Source organism: Tigriopus californicus, chromosome 10 (genome assembly GCF_007210705.1).
Source record: "Tigriopus californicus strain San Diego chromosome 10, Tcal_SD_v2.1, whole genome shotgun sequence".
Classification (NCBI taxonomy): Eukaryota; Metazoa; Arthropoda; class Copepoda; order Harpacticoida; family Harpacticidae; genus Tigriopus; species Tigriopus californicus.
In genome coordinates, this window is record NC_081449.1 from 11,561,423 (window position 1) to 11,582,371 (window position 20,949).

At 40.5% G+C, this 20,949-nt stretch overlaps 4 protein-coding genes across 6 annotated transcripts; 2 read left to right on the plus strand and 2 right to left on the minus strand.

The window, feature by feature from the left end:
- Positions 1-1,024: 1,024 nt before the first annotated feature.
- On the minus strand, positions 1,025-7,532 carry LOC131888415 (uncharacterized). Of its 2 annotated transcripts, none has more exons than XR_009374100.1 (9): positions 7,287-7,532; positions 6,163-6,286; positions 5,871-6,068; positions 5,675-5,793; positions 5,432-5,602; positions 4,961-5,025; positions 4,433-4,560; positions 3,790-4,360; positions 1,025-1,099 (listed from the first exon to the last, which is right to left on the minus strand). XR_009374100.1 is itself a non-coding variant. In XM_059237264.1 (9 exons), the coding sequence occupies exons 1-9, from the start codon at positions 7,380-7,382 to the stop codon at positions 1,062-1,064; spliced, it is 1,428 nt and encodes a 475-aa protein (XP_059093247.1). In that variant the 5' UTR covers positions 7,383-7,532; the 3' UTR covers positions 1,025-1,061. The 2 variants fall into 2 exon arrangements, 1 of the variants encoding a protein (XP_059093247.1); XM_059237264.1 differs by having other exon boundaries at positions 3,872-4,360.
- Positions 7,533-13,861: 6,329 nt separating this feature from the next.
- LOC131888050 (GDP-L-fucose synthase-like) lies at positions 13,862-15,613 on the plus strand. 2 transcript variants are annotated; one of them, XM_059236828.1, is made up of 5 exons: positions 13,862-14,031; positions 14,094-14,285; positions 14,536-14,709; positions 14,787-14,964; positions 15,042-15,613. In XM_059236828.1, the coding sequence occupies exons 1-5, from the start codon at positions 14,011-14,013 to the stop codon at positions 15,437-15,439; spliced, it is 963 nt and encodes a 320-aa protein (XP_059092811.1). In that variant the 5' UTR covers positions 13,862-14,010; the 3' UTR covers positions 15,440-15,613. The 2 variants fall into 2 exon arrangements, with proteins under 2 accessions (XP_059092811.1, XP_059092812.1); XM_059236829.1 differs by having other exon boundaries at positions 13,863-14,022.
- A 298-nt stretch (positions 15,614-15,911) lies between these two features.
- On the plus strand, positions 15,912-16,754 carry LOC131888051 (putative glutathione-specific gamma-glutamylcyclotransferase 2). Its single transcript, XM_059236830.1, has 3 exons — positions 15,912-16,097; positions 16,170-16,189; positions 16,257-16,754. Exons 1-3 carry the CDS (start codon positions 16,003-16,005, stop codon positions 16,718-16,720), a joined length of 579 nt encoding a protein of 192 aa, XP_059092813.1. The 5' UTR covers positions 15,912-16,002; the 3' UTR covers positions 16,721-16,754.
- Positions 16,683-18,438, minus strand: LOC131888049 (arginyl-tRNA--protein transferase 1-like). The gene has a single exon (XM_059236827.1). The coding sequence runs from the start codon at positions 18,285-18,287 to the stop codon at positions 16,803-16,805; it is 1,485 nt and encodes a 494-aa protein (XP_059092810.1). The 5' UTR covers positions 18,288-18,438; the 3' UTR covers positions 16,683-16,802.
- Positions 18,439-20,949: the final 2,511 nt, after the last annotated feature.

The window sequence follows — 20,949 nt, forward strand, 5'->3', positions numbered from 1 at the left end:
CCTCTCTTGGGCGAACCAATGGTAGGCAACCTCCCCGAACATTATTTCGTCCATCCAGCCAGCGCTGCCAACGTTTCTTTTCTGATTGGCACTTGGGCCATTTTACGACAGAGAAGTAATTCTCGTTTTTAATTCTCCAAGATAAGAATCGACTGCCACGAAGTGGCCATATTTTTGGGGCGGAATTTGTGATCTTTTTATTCCACCTCCTTTTGCTCAACTCTTCCTCGTATGCGGTATATTGAGCTCGGTTCAGTCATTGCTCCACTGTCGTACTCCATGCATCTCATCCCCATCCACATCTACGTACACATGGACAGAACTCGCGTGGAGGCAAATTTATACTTGATCTCATGCGCTAGTTTTTTCGCTCTGCAGCTATTTTTGTACCAGCTTTGAGAGTCTAGTATTTTCATGGTTTTCCCAGATATCCATATGGACTGCAGTTGCATCAATCTAGAAACAACCTAAACGCCTTCAATTGGTTTGAAGGATTAAAAGACACAATTTCAGGGGGTCTTTGGGATCTCTTCGGGGATCGTTCCCTATCGTCCCGCATTTTCTCCGCCGTTCTAGTCCTGGCTTTGTCAAGTCCCACTGAAACTTTGAAATGAAACAGGAGCGTGCTCGAGGGGTGAAAAAAAGAATTTATCCAACTCTCAGGAGACAATTTAAATTCGAACTATTTGAAACGAGGCTATTCACTTCTAAAGGGGCTTTCCCTCTCGCCGGGGAAGTTAACCCCAACTTTAGCAGTCATTCTGGTGTCGAACTTTGTTGGGCGCCATCCTTGGACTGACTCCAAAGCTAGAAAACGCCCTTCTACCTCGTCTCTATTGGGTAAAATGTTGCCAAGTAAACCAACGAGAGAGGACACAGTCGTCGTGTAAAGAAGGGACTGCTCACAGGATTAGAGCGAGAGACCACGAGCGAGTGTGCTGAAGGTACTCGTAAATACGTACACTTTCAGTTCCATGCTCCCATGTTGGGATCTTGATATCCCATGAAAAACACAGGGTGCAAGAAGAATGTAAGTAAAATGTATTTGGACAAAAGGTGCATCAGTCTTTTAACTTTACGTAGTATCTCTCCTGGTGATCTGAAAGGGAAGAAATATGCGTTTAATACTTTAGTCGAGATTGGTCAATTGAATGTCGGTCTTATCACTACTCATTACTACACTAATGATCAGATGAAAGAGTGCCGTCTACGACAGTTATAAACAAGAAGTATAGTAGCTGAAGTGACACACATATTTCAAAGCAGTTTGACCTCTCTGGGCAATTCTTCAAATAGGACGAAAATGGCTAGTTTCACACATTTGATATTAGAATGTAACAAGCCTTTTAAAAGAACTACGCATCAGAAGGATAAATGTTTTTGCGGGAATGAGAAAATAATCTCCTGAAATGACCTATCGATATACCTTCGGAGACAAATGTTGCCATCAAGATGTTATTGCATAATTTGAATTAGCAAATATAATGACATTCGTATTGTCTATTACAAACATTTTTATCTCTGATAGTTCTAATTTCCTCACAAACATTAAGCAACCTATACGATCCCAAGCCTTTCAGGGTAAAATGGAAATCTTCCCTCGGTTGTGTACAGAAAAACGCAAACGCATTTGGTCACCAAAATCATAAAGAACAACTTTTACTTTATCATCTTATGAAATTGTAACTCATGGACATAAATCATGAGCTCGTAACCCTTACATGCCTAAAAATATACAAAATTTGACAATTAATACAGATTTTCAAAGTGACCAAATCAAAATAAGAAAAATATTTTCCCTGCCCATTTTTCCAACGAGATTACAAAGCTAGATGTCACTTAACAGAAACTAAAAATGTAGATATCTAAAAATACGAGCCTGTTTTGGAATTATCAAAAGTTCCCTTAGTTATCCATTTATTCGATTCTTATCAAAATACATACAACAAGTGATCTTATAGATTTGGGCTCTTCCTGAAGACTTTGTTGAAACAAAATTGATTGTTGAATTGTGTGTACTTTTTGTGCTTTTGAAATGAATATTCAACTATCTATATATTTGGAAGGTTTTAAGTGATCGCATGCAACATTTTGAGGTGATACAAAAAAGGCGAAAACAAAGCATATCTAACTTTTGTGATATCAAATATCGGGATGAGTTGTTTAAACATTTGAAACATTTGGCCTGAAAAAATCGCACCATCTAAGTGTTGAACTCGGGTTCAATCAGATTGTTTCGTGTGATTCTTAAAATGTGATAAGAAAGATCTCATTCCTCATAGTTTTTTTCCCCTCATACGTATGTTCAAATAATGGAACTTAAAAGTTGTTGCTGTTCATTCATGCTGATGTGATGCTCGAGCTTTCGCCTATTATCACTTATTTAAACATTTTGTTCTTTCTACCTGTCGATATTATCTCGATACAATATGAACATTCTTCAAAGACTTACTGACTATTCTCACTTCAGCTTTGCATAGTGTCCACAAACACTCGTTGCATGCTTATGCCAAATAACAAAATCAATGAAACGACATCAATTTCCTTAATACGTAGAGCTTTTCAGCGCATTGAAAAGCGAATTCTGCGTCGTCGATAGAGATGCGTGCAAACAAACTTGAGGAGCTCAGACTGTCCAGTGGTATTTTAACCTTGCTTTTGTTCGTGAAAAGCCAATCACTTTGCTTATGAAATGTGATGGACAATATTGAGATATTTCATGGTTGATAAGAATGAGCAAAATTTCCTATAAGGAAGTAGTGATTTAAGGTCATGTGGGTTTATTTTAATGGTGCACGCGTACAAGGATATCTAGAAACACGCTTCAAAGCAATTAACCGACGTGAATGTTCAATTGCTTAGCCAACACATGGTATTTATTAGTCCCTTTCTTGAAGTTGGATAAACGATTCGTTTAAATTTGCTTGATATGAAAATATTTATCCGTTATGTTTTGAGAAGAAATAGAATTACAGTATAGTAGATACTATTTTGCTACTTATGGAGCTTTTCGTTTATTGAGTTAAGATAAGTTCAACAAAAATATAGTTCCTAAAATCATTCACCAAAAATTCATAAACAACATTTTCATGGGCGTTGATGTTTGCAAACGATTTGGTACGCTATCCAGAAAGCAATATTAAAACCCATTATCTAATTCTTATTTGAATGTCAGATGTGTTGGGAATTTTATTCTTGCGGGTTTGAAATGTTTCCCTGAAAAATTGTTGATATATTCTTTGTGTCGCAATGCTTAAACAATAAGTTGTTCAGTAATATCATCTTCATACAGTCTGACATTTTAGAGCATTTTCTCTCGTTTCTTTGATTGTTTTGATCGCATCTAGTCACCCAATGAAAATGATACTAGATTGAGGTAAAACTCAAAGGGTACTAATGTCGAATGATCAATTATACAAACGCCACCACTACATCAAATTTGTGTGAATGGAAATAGCTTTCTTAGTGTACGTAGGTATTCGGACATTTAGGCAAGCTCTGGTACTAGCAAACAAACTTGCCTGCCAATGACAGTGATGCAGAATTGTCGTTTCAAACTGGTTTTATCGAAGCTGACCTTTCCTCATATAGCAATGTGAAAGAAGGGTCAGCTTCTCAAAAACATGTTTAAAGCTCCAAACTTGCATCGCTGACACTGGTACCAGCAAACAAAGGAACCTGCCAGAGCTTGCCTAAACGTCCCCATAGTAAGTCAATTCAGTCTTTCTTGGCATTCGTCTTTTGGGGCTATCTTTCACGTATCAAACAAACTGATGGCAAATTACGTACTTTTGTAACAGCTCAGTCGACACTGGTTGGTGAGTGAAAATATTCGCCCGAGCCTATTGTTTGGAATAATAACCACGTTTACCATAGTCCTCTTCCATGACGGGCGCCTCTTGCGGAGTATATCCTCTCAAGTAATCCGATGCACTCGAGTACTTCCCGGATGGAGTCCTGATGATAGATCGAGACCCACTGGACCTCTTGGAATGGGCTCGTGGTAATGGATAGTCACGCTCGGGAATCACGGGACGACCTAATCGCCGGTGATCCCGATCGTATTCTGATACCACAGAGTCCACGTCACTCATGTAGGTATCTGACAATTTTCGAGGGCGGTTTCTCAGTGTGATGTCCAAACTCTCTTGGATCGTGAGAGGTCGCTGGGATCCCGATTGTTCGTAGTTGGAAGAAAGGTGGGTCCCTGGTTGAACGGTGTTGTATCCGGGCACAGAAGACACCATGTACGGGTTAGTGAAATTCGATTCAGGTAAGTGCGGCTGCAAACCGGACTCTGTTTGTCCAAATGGTGCGGCATATTCGGGCTCGAATCCATCGTTAGCGAACATCCAGTTCCCTATTTGGGGCAAAGAAAAGAGGATGGAAAGCGTTGCCATCATGCAAAGTAAGCTGTTTAAATCGCCCTTACCCGAAGTTCGCCTTTCGGAAGCTTGTTTCAAAAGGTTTAAACCATTGTTGAAATAAGGTGCATCGCGTTCATCGTCAGAGAAGTTATCGTGGTCGTTGGATAGATCCAAGGCTCTTCGGTTTAGTACCCTACGTTGAAAAGATAAGTTCCTCGGTCATTTCTAATGTCATGATAATTAATTGAGTCCTTCAAGCATCATATGCTTGATGACGTCACGTTAGTTTTAGGAGAGGGCGCTTGTTTGTATAATCCTTGATAAAAGTTTTAGATTTAGTTTCAGCCCATTGGCTGAATGTACTAATGTACAATAATTCACTTCATCAAATATAACACTGCTACTGACTCTCACACACGAAAATGATGCCTGTTAAACACAAAAAGTTGAATGAGATTCGGTGTAACTATTTTACTTGTACTTTCGATTTTGACTTCCCTCATAGCATTGAAATTGGGGTTGTGACCTGCCAAGATGATAGCACCGAGTCATTTGAGCGCTCGTGCTTCAAACTCCCAATAAAGACGACTTACTGATTGTTTCCGCCATCCAAAGGATTTCCATTGCGACTGTTGTTACCAAACATGGTCGGGGCTTTCTAAAATATATAAAAAAGGCATCTTTCAAGTTTAACCAAGCAAATTAAAAGATACATATAATATGACGTTCAATCCTGTGACTTTATAAAGGAAACACTAATGAGATTGAGAACAAACGTGATCGTCAACGTCTATTTCACCATGCCAAATATCTGCAACTGGATTGGCTAGTGCCGTTTATTCACGCTCTTCCACCGAGATGTGAGAATTGTTCAAATACTCTGGAATCGCTCGAGTTATTTTATTCCGCACATAACTTTCCAGGGTTAGGTTTTGATCAATATCATATCAACAAGTATTCCTCAATTGTTTACTGTTGATGTATTGGGCCTAATCTCACTCAATTCTATGATTCATTTCACCCACGATCAACAGCTAAGAACATGGGCAATAACCAATACTTACCAACAAATTCTTTTTTTCCTTTTCCACTTTGACCCAACCAATTATGAGGAGAATGAGAAAATAGAACCAAATAATGACTTCTTTCGAAAAGTAGAGAGGCAAAATAAGGATGGCAATCAGTTGGTTTTTTACTTCAGATTCAAGGCCGGTCAAATCTGCATATTGTAGGTTCTGAAACACAGAAAAATCAATGAAAAAGCTTTATCTAGATTTGGTTCGAAAAAGGCTATTCGAAGTAGTTACCATATACGTCTTGAGTTCAGTTCCATACCAACAGGTGCCAATTAGTTGAAAGCACAAAACCAAGGTCGTGAGATACAGCCAAGGGTAAAACGAGGAACTTATTCTGGTCCGCAACTTTTCTACCAGGTAGAGGAGGAATGAATCAAGGGTTTTCAATTACAAATTGTCCTGGACATGTGACATGATTTATGCTTACTTTTAGAGTATAATGAAATTGAACTAGCAAGCCAAAAGATGTCCAAAACCAAGCCCACAATCATCCAAATTAACGTATTGTCTGAATTTGTGGCGTTATATGGATGGAAAGATGACTCTATGGGTGGCTGGTCAGCTATCCCGAACTCAAGCCACTCCAATGTGATTGAAGTACCGTCTGAATACATGCAACTATCGCCTAATGAACAAAACAATTAGTTAGAGAAATTGTCAAGTGAGGGTGAGACACTTTTAGAGGCCGTGTCATGTTTTCCATTTAAGGTAATACTTACCGGCAATATAGTTTGAGTAAAAAATGGCACCAATTTGAAAAGGAGAGGGATGCCATAACTGGGTGACACAAAAATGATACAACATATAAGTCACAAAAAGACCAGCGTCCAAAATGACCAAGATCTGGAAGGTATGAACATAATTAATGGCATTTCTTTCGATATGAGTTTCCACGGCCTTGGAATAAACTTTTGGGTGGCTTTCTTCTAGATATCAAGGCACGGCCTTTAATTGGCGGAAAACGTCTTCAACAAAAAGTCAACCCTAACACGTAGTCTGATAAGTCCATGAGCGGTTGATCTTGACTATAGACTTTATCCGGACTTCTAGAGATATGGAATGTGTAGCTCATAAACCGTTCATCTTATTCCAAAAATGCACCTCACGCGATACACTTCATCTGGTTAAATAGATGAACTTGGCCAAATTTGAGCCCAAACCAATGCTTAGGGTACTCAGGAGACAAGGCCAAAGGTATGTAGTAAATAGTATATAAAATTAAATTTTTTGACCTGCTCTTGGTCAACGACACAACCTATTGACAACATCAGTTTGATACAATCCTCTTCACAAGTGATGACGGTATAAAGATGATCTACCTTTAATTGAAGATATTTACGATTCTTATTTTATAACTTTAATTCGAAAAGTGGCTCAAAGTGGCCATGACCGAGAGCAAGTCGATTTGGAGGGAAGCTCGTTCGCAGTCCATATTACTAGAAGTCCATGCTTTATCCAACCTGTCAAGCTTCAATTCCACACCAACGATCCCTGGATCCAAGAGTCATCCAAAAGCTATACCGTTATCAACTTATTTTGGATTGCCTTCTCACAATTTACGCAAAACACGAAGAACCCTATTTCTTAAAAACCTTTTCTGACTTTTTTAGCCAATGACGCCCGAGGGTAAAAGATGAAAACTTCTTCCATACTAAGGTATCGTGTTGAAATATGTTACCATAGGTGTAACCACAAACAATCAGTATCCAGAAATGAATGACCTCACATCATACACCCTCGAATTTTGAGAGCAAGTTTGTCCACCTTGTATATGAATTTGGAATTGACTACTGAGTCCTAACTCAATGCAAACGGTAGGCGCTGAATCGTCTTATTAACTTACCAAAGTACTGATGGCCGCTACCAATGCAAACGCTCTTAATGGGCTTTGTGGGCCTTTGTGAGAGGCTGTTCCGCCGGTCTTGTTCTTCTTGGCCATACTCGGCGTATTTTTCACCCGAGTTCACTATTATCCTGGTGAGAGTTGACTGACAGGAAACTATATTTTTGCACTTGCTGTTCTGTTCGTGTGTTCTCACATTCCAATTTACTAGTTGGTCCTTGATCCCCGTGTCAATGATTTTGTTCGTCGAGCTGCCTGGAGTGACTAATCTCAATGTACTGATAAGAAAGATGTACAAATGGAGCAATTCAATCATAATCTCTCACGGGAGGACATTATGAGTAGTATGATTAGTTGGACTACAGCGCATATTTGATCGCTTTAACTTATGAGTTGTGCGGGGTAATAAACTTTGGGGATCCTGAGCAGACTTCATTAGGATTTGACTCATAAACCTTCATCACCATCATCATGCCTACGTCTTGAACATTCCAACGAAACAAGGCGTTGAATTCTTGATACCTTCAGATCAACCGAAGATTAGAGATTGTCCATCGTCACGAATCGTTGTGGCAGGTGTACATACATGTAGGTTGACGGGTTGAATCCACTCTTTTTCGAGAATTCAATGGGCTCTTTGACGTGTTTTTCTTGAACAAGGTCGTTTCTTTAATCTTATCGCGGATTACATGGTCTTTGAAAGCTACGAGTAGTAGGAAACGGATCAAAAATGTTCGGGTAGTAATTCACACTAAAATGTTAAGGTGCAACAAAGATATATTTCATCATATATACTTTAAACTACGTAGATTATATACATGCTTTCTTTACGTTTAAGAGATAATAAAATCATTCCTCAAGGTCCTCTGCTTCTTCAAGATCTTGAGTAGATCGTGACAGTTCAGGAGATGGTGCGTGACTTGGTGGTTGGCTATTGCGTGACAACTTCCTCCCAGGGCAAAAACAAACCGTAGAAAAGAACACCAAAAGAAATTCAAAGATCCCGAAAAGCGATATGCCAAAAATGACAACACAAACGAGAAGGATGTGAAAAACACACTCTTCAATAGATTTTTCTTCCCCACGAACCCAATGGGTTTGCTTCAAAGGATGAGGTAGTTGGGGCTCCAAGACCACCATCACCAAATTATCCTTGGCATATTCGTAGATCGTGTCTTGAAGGTCTGAGAGTGCCGAGACATCCACAAGTTCCTCCATGGGAGATTCGAGGCAAATTTGACCTGAGTTGTTGGCTATTCTTATACGTGAGCACAAGTCGGGATAGGATGTTTCCAAGAGAACTCGCTTCTCCTCGCCCAAACAAATTCGGGCCAACTTCAAAATTGCCGCGCAAAACATCCAAGTTCGGCTGAACCGGTTCTGAGAAGGAAAAGCTGTTTGGAATGGAAGTGGACTGAGTTGAACCTCGTGGCAAGGCTGGAGGAGGCAACTCTTGAAAGAATTGAGTGTGGAATTTGCAATGAGTTGATTTGCACATAACAAGGCCTTCCCGTGACAGTAGTTGGTGCTGATGTTTGGTGCCGCAAATTCGACGAATTTGGGAATACAATTGCAAGTTTCAAGCACTTTACCAAGGATACTGTTGTAAAAACAATGAGAGGTAGTGAACTTCGACGTTGGCTGAAAATATTCAAGCTCTGGTCGATTGAGAGGGTCGTTACATCCATTGTGAAATGGATTATATTGGCTTAAACCCTCGGGCAAATTTTCAACCAGGTCTTGCTTAAAGTCAAGAAAAAGCTTTGTTCCGGGGGAGGCAGGGATGCTTTGATGGATCTTTTTGGTTGGACAATCATTGGGAAGTGTGGCCAATATTTCCATACCGGCTGGATCATTTATGTTCATGGATAGGGCATCATGTTCATACAATTCCAAATCGATCAACAATGCCTTCTTTTCGTGCAAGTCCAATTCGATTTGACAGCCAATGTCACTTTCAGAGTAAGTTGTTTCAATGATACTCTCGCTAGAGTCAGAGGGGACAAGTATCATGTCAGCACAGGGATGAGTCATCTCTTCTCGAAAGCTGTAATTGGCCATGAGATCCTTTTGAATCAGTTTGAGCTTCATGTGCATCAGATCACTCAGCTCATCCTCTCGAAGGTCTTTTTCGTGGCCCACCAAGAACTCCTCAATTAGAAGCTGATGTTCTTTGGAACCGGGCTCAATCTTGATTTCATTCAAAAAGGAGGTCCTGAAACGGCAATCTCGTAACGTCTCGGACTGGACAGGTGATTCATACAATTTCTCACCGGATTCGATTCTTATTGAATACATGAAGAGCAAGGATTCGCGCAGGGGCTTGGGCGAGTCTGTTCTCGATCCGCTCTAGTTCCACTTTTGACTTGAAGCAATTGATGATGATGCCAGTGGCTACAACACATAACAAAGCCACAAATGTTATCAAAACCAGGATCCATATTACTCTGAACGGCCATTTGAAATTCCTGAATGGTCGCAGCCGCGTCTGTTCGGAAAAGACGTGGAGTCGTTGACCACATGACCTCATGTTCGAAGGATTTTCGAACGAATGCCAGTTCGAGACCTGACTGGTGCCCTTTAGGGGCGTGGATGGGTCTTTGTGTGGTGGTGTTCCACTTTCTGTCGTCGTCCCATACGTACCAAATGGTCGTTTCCTTGTGTTTGTTCTCATAATGTATTTTTGTCGGTTTTTGAATGGCCTGATTATTTCCCATGCAAGGGGCTTTTTTGTCCAGACCAAATAATGTTCAGTTCGTCAGCCGTCACAATCAATGGTGTTCTCACTTTACTCACTGGTGCTAACTATGGGTTGGTGGGAACGGCAAATGTAGAATGTCGTCTCCGTCACTTTCCCTTGAACTCTAGGCCCGAATGCCAGATTTAAGAGAGTTTGGAACATGAACGTTTGGTTCTAAGACCAATCCTGCTCTTCCTCTTTCTCCCCTCTCCCCAAAATTTGCCCTCTCTGTATCCATATTTTTCCCGATGAACGGTGTCCCAGTTACTGAAACTTGGAAGGAGTTCCATCGGCCTCTCTTTCATTCTTCCTTTGGTTCGGTTGGTCGTGGTGGATATGTTAGTCATTGATTGTGGAGGAGGGACAGACAGAGTAAATGATCCGTTTCCTTGAGAATCTAGCTCCTATATACATTCATTTACGACCCATGACCGACATTGAAGTTGGGAACTCAAATCGAATGTGCTTGCTCCAGTTTCTACTTCTACACTCATGAATATCGATATACGTAGATCCTAACCACAGTGTTTCAAGAAGTTGTTAACTTTGACCCATTGTAATATTGCAAAATGTGATGAAGTAAAAATGCGAGTCTTAACGTAATCCATCCATTTGCTTTCCTTGATCTGGAAGAGAAAGAAAATAAGACAAGAAAACTTGAATTGACTTTCTTATGATTGTCTTTGAGTTGATAATGCCAAATTGAATTCCTTTCAAAGCTCTAATGTTTCGTTGCAATATGGTAAAACGCATAATGACAAGCATTTATCAATATGTTGCAATCTCATTATTAGAACTTTGGTTATAGAAATAACCTTGACAATAGATCAATTTCATGGAAAACCAATTTCTTGCGTTACATACTAATCCTATTAAAAGAGCCAAGCCAAGATGCAGAATCTAGCTATGGTAACCTTTTTGAGGAGGAAGTGTATGTTCTTACAAGTCTGTGCTTTTTCTTCAAGGAATTAGTGAAAAAAAAATAAACTGGTGAATTTCATCTGGAGTTTGTTAAAAAAACACTCCATGAATGATCTTTTTTCATTCAATCTTTAAAGAAAAATCGGGCAAAACAACAAAAGTTGCATGTTTCTCGAATTCATAGTAAAGGACAGTATTTTGGAGGATGAACATTCTATATTGCATGCTTTAGAATCATGAGTCACAACTACCTTTGTTTTATAACGTACCTGAAAAAAGCAGAGTTCGGTTTTAGGAACAATCTGGATATAAGAACCTTCTAATTTGATGTTTTGGAGGTTTATGATTCCGGATTCCACTCTCAATTTGTTTGTAGATTACAAAAATCAGCAAAAATAAGTTTCAAAAACATGAATAAAAGGAAAAGGTTTAAAAGTTGCGATATGCTTGATCATTCAAGTATTTTGGTTATTTTTCGATGCATAAGCTGCTTGATTGTTGTTTTTCACGATTTTTGGTTCTTTGGGTTGAGAAAATAACGACTTGCCTTTGAATTAGCAAAATATGAGTATTAAAACAGGCTCATTCATAACAAAAACACAGTTCAAAATTTTGAAGCATCCTGAAATCTTAGTACAGGACTAACTGCTTGTGTTCACAAAAGGTGAGTATGGTCATATTTTCTTGTTTCTGAGAGATCCGGATAGGTCACAATTGTTGATGTAAATTTTAACCCACCAAAGAAATATTTTGGCGATTTGATCTTCTGAAAGAGCGTATTCAGAAAGGAATTAGAAAGCAAGGGAAAAATTATTAACATTGCAAAATGTTTCTTTCCATGAATCAACTAAATTGCTTGTCTTTAAGGAAAAAGAGAGTAGCCTCCTTTGAGTAGATTTTCAATCGCGTGTGTAATAAATAGGGGTCGAGAAACTATTTGATCCTCTTGGGGATATGTACTACCGACTGTGTTTTGTTAAAGAATAGGCCATTTTCTTAAATTTCTTAACTACCCTGCATTTTTGTTTTGCAATGGCCGTACTCCCCAACATAATAACTCCTCGCAGATTTCCTGGTCATTAAAAATAACCCATAAATTTCAAATATCCAACATCTATGTTGAAAAATGTATAATTGTTATCTAACTCTATATTCATGCGACAAATGATCCTCTAACAGATTAGAGTAGGCGGATCTGACTAGTCTTTGAATGTATATAGGGTTGATCTGGCATATTGATCAAAAATTTATCCGAGTCTTAAAGTGATTTGGGGATTGAAGTGGGGCTATTTCCCTCCTTAGGAGAGACTCTTGTGTTCACGTTCATCTCGAAAACGGCTTCTAGCCAGATGGTGGGATCATTTTGTTGCTTTGGGATGAATCCGATGTTCAGCACGTTAAAACTAATGTCGAAAAGAAGCCAGTGAAAAAGTCATACTTTTCAATACTTTTCATTTGCATGTAAAGCGCGCCGAAGTGCACGAACCATTATCTTACTATAACAAGTAATATTTGTTGGCAATTTTTGTAAAGCGAATTGACACAGCATGCTGTTGATAGCGACATTGAATATCAGTGAGTGGTTATACAGGGTCAGCTTTATTTCAAATTATCAATCATAATGCATGTATGCTATTTTGGCATTTACGCTTTAGAGAAATGTGAAATTGAGTTCGGTTTTAGAATGGGAAAATAACTACTTTCATCCTCAGCGTTGAATCTTGAGAGCATTTCAATTTCGAAATCAGTTTCAATCCTTCAAAATAGAGCTCTAGGTAACACTTAAAACCAACTTTTTTCTGTTGGAATTCATCCTAAGAGTTGTTGTGCTCTCGTTGTGTTCATTTTTGTCATACAAAATGGCACAAAAACTAAATGAAATAGGAACTGTGACAAGAAACTTCAACCGATTAAACAAGATTGATTACCCAGGCACTTCTAAAAATATGGACTGTGAACGAGGTTCCTGCCAAATCGGCCTGCTTTTGGTCTTAGCCACTCTGGGGCACTTTTCGAATTGAAGTGATAGAAGAAGAAACGTAGATTTCTTCAAGCAAAGGCAGGTCAATTTATATTTTATACTTGTAAAGTAATTCATTTCAAAGTTATGTTTTCCAAAGCTTACGTAGCTGACCCGGATTTGGGCCAAATTTGACCCTATCTATTTAAAAAGATCTTGCAGTCGTATGATGTGCTTCTTTGGTGAACGGTTTAGGAGACATTTTTGGCTTCCTTTCATAGTCCTCATCTCCAGAAAGTCAGTAGATTAGCCTGGTTCAGAACGCTTCACGTGAACAAGGAGAACACATCTTAGTAAGAAATCAGCTCTTGAATAGTGATTATTCTAGTCTTTTTCCTAGCCAAGTAAGAACATGATGCGTCTTTTAGTGTGACTTGAGTCCAGTAAAAGAGTCCGGACACGGCGAGTCCAACAATAAGTCAGAAAATAATTGGACTCATCCCAGGATTAGAAAATGAATTCATGTATTTTTAGGACTGAAATTACATGATCTCCCTAAAAATTAAAGGTTTAATGGCTAAACCATTTTAGAATTGCTTGTAAGATAAGTGAATTGATGGGCAAGGAGCCTTTTACGTCCCGGAATATATTTGACTAAATTTTCGCACCCCTATATATCCCCACAAGTTTTTTTATATGCCTCGACCCAATTTCAAGCGTGGTTTTATAATAAGGTAGTGCTGCAGATGATTCCAAAGGAAAACCCAAACCCAACTATTTCAATGGGAAACATCTCTAAATATTTATTTTCATAATAACGAGCTTATCATGCACGATAAATCCCAAAGATGTCAGTTAAATGTCAACCTAGACTTGGCCTTAAGGGAGCTTTGACTCTAGCTTGAGCACCATCTAGCGGTACATTTGGCCTGACAACGAAAACACATGTCTACTTTTCGGCTGATCTCTTTTTTCGACGCAGGGACTTCGCTGAGGCGGAGGAAAGTAACACTGAGGCAGCAAAGCTTTAAGTGGTGACGTTGCGCTCATATATTAAGTATCATTAACGATTCGATCCCATTGCATATATACCGTCGCAGAAAATGGTGAAACAGGTACGGAAGGTACTAATCATTTTGTAATTTTCCTGTTAACAGTCTGGTCAATGCCAATGCTTTCTTTGTAGGTTATTCTAGTGACCGGTGGCACGGGTTTGGTGGGGAAAGGGATCCAAACTGTGATAGCTCAAGAAGACAAATGCCCGGATGAAGAGTGGGTATTCCTCTCGTCCAAAGATGCTAATCTACTCGATGAGGCCGACACCCGACGCATCTTTGAAAAGCATCAACCCACTCATGTCATTCATTTGGCCGCAATGGTAAGATTTTCGCCGCATCTTCTATACAACATGTATGCACAAATCTCGTTTTGAATCTGCAAGATCTTTAGATTCGATGCGGGTGAATAGACAATCACGGGTAAAGATGAAATAGGGGACGACGATCCAGTAAGGGGAAAGAAAGAACCAAAAGTGGGTTTGTTTAGTTTAGTTGTTCATAAATAGGCTAGAAGGAAAACGAACAGATAGATCTCATGGATACAACAGAATCCACCCTTATTTTTTACAGGTGGGAGGCCTATTCCACAATATGCGGGCCAATCTGGATTTCTTTCGAAATAACATGATGATGAACGACAATGTCCTGAAAATGAGCCACGAGTTCGAGGTGAAAAAAGTGGTTTCGTGTTTGTCCACGTGCATTTTCCCGGACAAGACCACCTATCCCATCGACGAAACCATGGTTAGTCCTAATAATTCGACGAGAATTGCTCCAGCATATCCGATCAAATCCCACTTTGGTATTTGCTGTTGTTCTAGGTCCACCTTGGCCCGCCTCACGATAGCAACTTTGGTTACAGCTACGCCAAGCGGATGATCGACGTGATGAACCGCGGGTATGCTCAACAACACGGTTGTCAATTCACATCCGTGGTGCCTTGTAACGTCTTCGGCCCTCATGATAACTTCAATATGGAAAATGGACACGTCATACCAGGTAGGTTAGAGTTCATCTCGTGTTTGCGGAGGGTATCGAGTTAACGAGGCTCATCGTCATTCTCGTGTTTTTACTAGGCTTAATTCATAAGGCGTATTTGGCCAAGCGGGATGAGAAATCCTTTGAAATATGGGGTACTGGTAAACCCCTCCGACAATTTATCTACTCATTGGACCTGGCCCGTCTCTTTGTGTGGGTACTTAGGGAGTACACGGAAGTGGAGCCCATTATCTTGTCTGTGGACGAGGCCGATGAAGTTCCAATCGGCGATGTGGCCCAAGCCATCTTGAAGGCGTTTGATTTCCAAGGCGATGTGATCTACTTAACTGATAAAGCGGACGGTCAGTTTAAGAAGACGGCCAGTAATGCCAAATTGAGACGATATCTTCCGGACTTCAAGTTCACTCCATTCAGCCAAGCCATCCAAGAGTCGGTGGACTGGTTCAAGGCAAACTATGACTCTGCCAGGAAGTGAACAAAAACCCTGTCATTGATCTTCTTCGATTTGCTATCTAATTGCTCGTGCACTTTTTTGTGAATTGTGCTAGATGATTTTTTCTGTTACCAACCATCGATGTCTGCGGTATGTGTTCTCTTCTCTATGTTTGGAACAGAAAAATTACATGCCAGCTCCAAATTGAAAATTGCATCCGAAAAGTTATAGTGTTATTTGGCAGCAATTTTTAACAAGCAGAAACGAGAGCATAACGCTTTCCTAAAGGGCAGGAAGCAATCAGATATTCTTTAAGATTCTGATCCCTTGGAATGAAGTTCCCCATAAATCTCCAGACAAACATCATAAATTTAAAGACGATTCGACTAAAGGTTAAAAGAAAGACTAGGAACAAAAAGTGATGGCATTATGGTTAGAAGTAAGTGCGAGTAGTCAGCAGGTTGAGATAGGTTGATACTTTTTTTGACTAGGCAAAGTTCCGTTATCGATAATGTGCCTCTTTCTTATCTAAGTACACTGGCAGGCAAGCCCAGATCCAGAGCAAATCATACAACTTGGGCTGATTCGCTCAAGAAGACTGAACCATGGTATGGATATTCGGCTACGGATCCTTGGTATGGAAAGTGGGGTTCCCCTACAAGAGGAAACTAATTGGTTTTGTGAAGGGATATGATAGACGGTAAAGAAACGCTTAATTTGGAGACAAGTGACATTCGATTCAGTACTGAAATGAGGAATTCACTTTTTATAGATTTTGGTGGTGGAGCGAGGGTAAGATAATTGATCTACGATACTACTGTTAACTGCAGCAAGTCCCAAAAAACTGAGCTCTCTCTAGATCACAGAGGAACTCCACAAAGCCCGGGTAGAGTCGTCAATTTGCTAGAAGTGGACCAACCAGAGAAGAAAGTTTGGGGCGTGGCATACGAAATTGACGAGACATTGTGGGAGGAATCCGTGAAGAAGCAGTTGGACCATCGAGAAAAAGGCGGATATACCCAAAAAAATGAACTCTTCTATCCACGGGATAAGACTGAGGAATCCAAGAATGTTACATTGTATATTGGGGATCGAACCCATCGTCAATATGCCGGTCCGGACACGCTAGAGAATATGTCCCAAACCATTTTTACTTCCATTGGACCCAGCGGACCAAACAAAGAGTATCTGTATAACCTGGCCAAAGTCATGAGAGACATTGACCCCTCGGATAAGCATCTCTTTGAGTTGGAAGAAGCTGTTCTGGCAATTGAGAAAACGCAAACAAGTTTGGACCGTCGTTTAATTTCACAAGAGCAATAACATCGACCCCCCCCCGAAGGAATCACCTCTGAAATATGTCTGTTAGTGATTCACCAAAAATCGACAATTTAGACGACATTCATTATTCACGGTACAGAAGCATTGAATTGAATGCGGGGCGCCGAATCAGCTTGGCATATTCTTCCACCTCTTCAAAATCCTTCGCAACCGGTTGATTCGCCTCTAGCTTGAGACTCAAATAGGCGCTGAAGGACATTTTTCTTTGCAAGTGCAAAATTTGAACCGCCTCTACGTTGACTTCATCATTACTAGCAGGGTCAATCTCTTGGAGTGGAGATGTCGCTTCTGCCAATTGGGTGTACTTTGCCGTATCAAGAAGCGGTCCCGCTTTGACTAGGGACACCCAGTCAAATGTCTTTGGACAAAGGAGATAACTTGGCCCAAAGTTTCCTTTGTAACGCATCTTGGGACAGTTGTGGATATAGTAGCCCATGTAATAATACCGGAGTTGTCCATGATACGAGTTCAGAAGACTTCGGGTCAAAGATATCTCGAACAAGGCCGATAATGTTCCTAGGGATAAGAAGGAGTATTCCGGGTCGTAGTAAAGATAAACGGACGAAATGCAGTTCGGAAGGAAGTCCACTACTCCAACACAAATCAATTGTTCGTCTAACCAGTATTGCTGATGGAATCCACCTAACTTCCCACCATCCACTTCCCCAGGGATGAGCGACGAGTCAGCCAAAAATCGGAGCCATTGTCGTTTGGTGCATTTGGTGATATCGTCATTGTGGATAATTGACTGATATTTCTGATACACGGCCAAGGAAGCTTCCAGAGTTGCATTAAATTCTGGATTCTTGGAATCGGCATGGACGGTTCGGATGGAGAAGTTGTGAACAGCATTGGGAGAAAATTCAAGCGACGTGAGCTCTTCGAGTGTTTTTTCTCTATTCTTCGGAGTCTTGCCAAGGCGAGGGTCAATGCCGTTATGCTTCTGCAATGACCTCTGCTTTCGAAACTCTTTACGCTTCATAGTTCTCGTGGGTGGGCGGTCAGATTTGGCTACAACATCTACAGGCCTATTAGCAGGATTCCCGTCTCTCGTAGGGACCTTCTTGATCTCCTTCACATGATTGGGTGCTTTGCTTATCGAATCGGTCTCATTGCTAAAGGGATTGGCAGAATGCGTCTTTAGTCGTCTTTCAGCCTCGTCAAGGTTTCGGTCAGATCGTGAAGCCTCACTGATACCGTTCACATTGGCGGCAGTAGCTGGTCTTGATGCCTTCCCTCTCCCTTTCGTTCTTTCCCCGGTATTGATAAAATGGCGAAATCTTTTGAGCGTTTTCTTCATGGACTTGGTGGGTTTGAAGGCGTGAACGTCACACTTGATGGTGTACATGGGACAGCAAGTCTGATTCATGATGGGCTTATAGCAGTACTTGCCAGACCTCCGCCAGCCTCCGTCTATCATGTCCTGGTAATCGTAACACGACAAGGCATGACCCCACAGTCCATAGCTAATAGAACACGCCTCTCCCCCACAATAACCACACTGGTGTGGTTCCCCTTTCCCAAAGTACTCTACCACTGATAATGGCATAGTGTCTAATTTAAGTCGACTTTCGGTCACCCTGAGAGAGACATTGTTTCGCAAAACCGGTTAAATGGCGGAATCACCGGAAATGGAGCTGACTGAACAGTTATTGATAGTAGAGCTCCAGATTCATGCCGTCGTGAATCTCGTAGTCCTCCAGGCTAATGTGGTCCTTGTAGATGGTGTACCACTTCTTCAACACTATCTTGTCCCATCGAGTGCCCGTTTGTGCGGCGATCAGCTTCTTCAGATCTCCAATAGTGTCGTCCTCGTTACACTTGACCCGGACTTTCTTGCCCAAACGGTCGTTGACTGTGATCTCAATCATAGTCTAGATGGATAAGGAAGATGATAGGAATTGGACGCGAGAGACTGCCGTGGATACCCTTTTCAGTTACAAATCCGGGGAGATCCTACATGAGCGATATCGGATGCGATCCAGGGATTTGCCGACGTTGGAGGTGATATGTCTATGTTGAAGGTTGAAGCCCTTGCAGCTTAGGTTCGAGTCATGGTGACCAAATGGTTTTCACGAAAAAAATGGGCAGATGGACGACCTGGAGTGTTCATTTTGGAGCTAAAAGGGAGCAACCGAAACCCAAAAAGAGCTAAAAACGAAGTAGATTTAAACCTTAGAAACGCATCTTTTTGTTGTTTTAAAGGCAAAAAAAGGTGCGTGAGCTGCTTTAACATAAGAGGGTTATTGCTAGGGTTGCCAATTTCTGGGCCTTTTCATTAAAATTGATATTCCCAACTGAGCTGAGATGAAAAGCTATTGTTTTGAGAAGCTAGACTTCGAAGTCTTTTGCGGGGAAAATATCCCTCATAGGTTGAGATATTCTAAAAAGGCAGGCGCAAAAAGAGCTTCAACAGGGATAGAATAAAAGAGAACAGAGCTAAAAGTGTCATGTTGGAGTTTGTTACAGGTGGACTTCCAGAATGGGGCACCCCCGCATGGTTTCGTGAGTGCATATTTTGAGATGCGATTTGTACCCAGTTGCACCTACTGCGAGTATCACATAGTTTCGTGCGTGAACGCACATTTTGAAATGCGACTGGGTAAAATTTAGTACTGTCGCATTTCAAAATTTGCGTTCACGAAACCACGTTGGGGTGCCACATTAAGAAAATGAGCCAAATATATCTCTTGAGAGCTACATTTGGTCACCTTGGTTCTAGCAGAAAGGGTGACTGAAGGCGTTTCGAAGGGAGATTCAAAGTCCTCAATGTAGCACTATCAATCATATCAAGATACGTTTCATTGACTTAGTGTGATTCGAGCGAGGCCAACAGCTTCATCTTTTATTGGTCATTCTTATGCTAATGATTATTTCTTATGAGCTATGATCTATGTCTTATGATTATGATAACAATGTTGAAGAAATGTAGAATGTTGAGATAAGTACATTCATGAAGACCCTTTGACATGATTGAGGCGGAAGAACCCATTCTTGTTAGGTCTTGAGCAACTACCATGAGAGCAACTCTATGGTATTGTCTGCTGGGTTGTTGTAAGTAATGAATTCTGAGAAAAAGAAACCCTGGCAATTTGATGTCACGACCTTTCCAGCCACCTTTAAGCACGAAGATGTATATAAATATCCGCCAGAGGTCAGATTGCTTGAAAGCAATCTTACGTTCCCATGACAGCGAACCCTAGCGGATTATTTGCTTTAAGTTATGCAAAGTAACTTCTCCGGTTCCTTGCTCAGTTTGAGGCCGGGTAGAGTGAGCCCGAGGTCACAAATTATTTCTATTTTTGGAACCCTTACAAACAATAACTATTTTCATTAGGCCTTTTATTTTCATTTAGAACTATTTCAAGAGGCCTAATTGCAAATTATCGTTATTATCAACCCGCAGGATTAAAAACAATCCCTTCAAGTCTCTCCAAAATCTCAAGGAACGACTGGTCTAATTTTGGTTCGGTAGATCAAACAAGACGCTTGTTATTGGCTCTTCAGAGAAAAAAAAGCACTGAGGACTTCTTGCCAAATTGATTTCTTTCTAACATGAAGAAGTTAAAGCCAAAATAATTTAATGATCCAGGCTGATTTTTATGAATGTGAAGTTTTACGAAGGTTCAGAAACTAACTGTCACAGGACTGGACGAATGAAGATTCGTATCAGAATTATTTGCTAGTCTGTCCGAATGTTCACCTCATTTTCCCGTTTCCTTAAAGTGCAGGAAAGCAATCTCTTGAAGCTTGTTCAAACAACAGTTTGCTAATTTATTTTCACGTTTCAACCAAAATGACCAATTTGTCAAGTATGGCGCATTCGTTGCCATCTGAATGAACTCCTTAGAGCTTGTTAGTAGGCAGGTTCTCATGATTGTTTTTTATTGAAAAATGTTGCAAAACACATTTGCTTGTCTTTCACGAATGTCGAGAGGGCCATCGTGAGCGATCATTTTCCAGAGGAATTGGCTTAATTGGCGAACTCACTTTCTGCACTGCTATCCTGCGTAGGACCAAGAAAGTTTTACCGCCAAATGCAAAACCAATAAAAACGTGCCCTAGGTAAAAGGCTCACATGTTGAAGATCATTTGTTCTGAGAACAAACTCTGACGATGTTTTTTGCCGTTGAACTTGTTCGGATTCGTGTTGTCAAATTCTTTGCTACAACCTGGCATTATTGTAGTGAACAATAACAACAACCATTTAT

Coding starts and splice junctions, on each gene's coding strand:
- LOC131888415 (XM_059237264.1), bottom strand. CDS start 7,382: ATGGCCAAGAAGAACAAGACCGGCGGAACAGCCTCTCACAAAGGCCCA. Junction 6,069..6,162: donor TTACTCAAACTATATTGCCG/GTAAGTATTACC, acceptor TTTGTTCATTAG/GCGATAGTTGCATGTATTCA. Junction 5,026..5,431: donor AGGAAAAAAAGAATTTGTTG/GTAAGTATTGGT, acceptor TATATATTTTAG/AAAGCCCCGACCATGTTTGG.
- LOC131888050 (XM_059236828.1), top strand. CDS start 14,011: ATGGTGAAACAGGTACGGAAG. Junction 14,032..14,093: donor TGGTGAAACAGGTACGGAAG/GTACTAATCATT, acceptor CTTTCTTTGTAG/GTTATTCTAGTGACCGGTGG. Junction 14,286..14,535: donor TCATTCATTTGGCCGCAATG/GTAAGATTTTCG, acceptor TATTTTTTACAG/GTGGGAGGCCTATTCCACAA.
- LOC131888051 (XM_059236830.1), top strand. CDS start 16,003: ATGGTATGGATATTCGGCTACGGATCCTTGGTATGGAAAGTGGGGTTC. Junction 16,098..16,169: donor GTGAAGGGATATGATAGACG/GTAAAGAAACGC, acceptor CACTTTTTATAG/ATTTTGGTGGTGGAGCGAGG. Junction 16,190..16,256: donor ATTTTGGTGGTGGAGCGAGG/GTAAGATAATTG, acceptor AGCTCTCTCTAG/ATCACAGAGGAACTCCACAA.
- LOC131888049 (XM_059236827.1), bottom strand. CDS start 18,287: ATGCCATTATCAGTGGTAGAGTACTTTGGGAAAGGGGAACCACACCAG.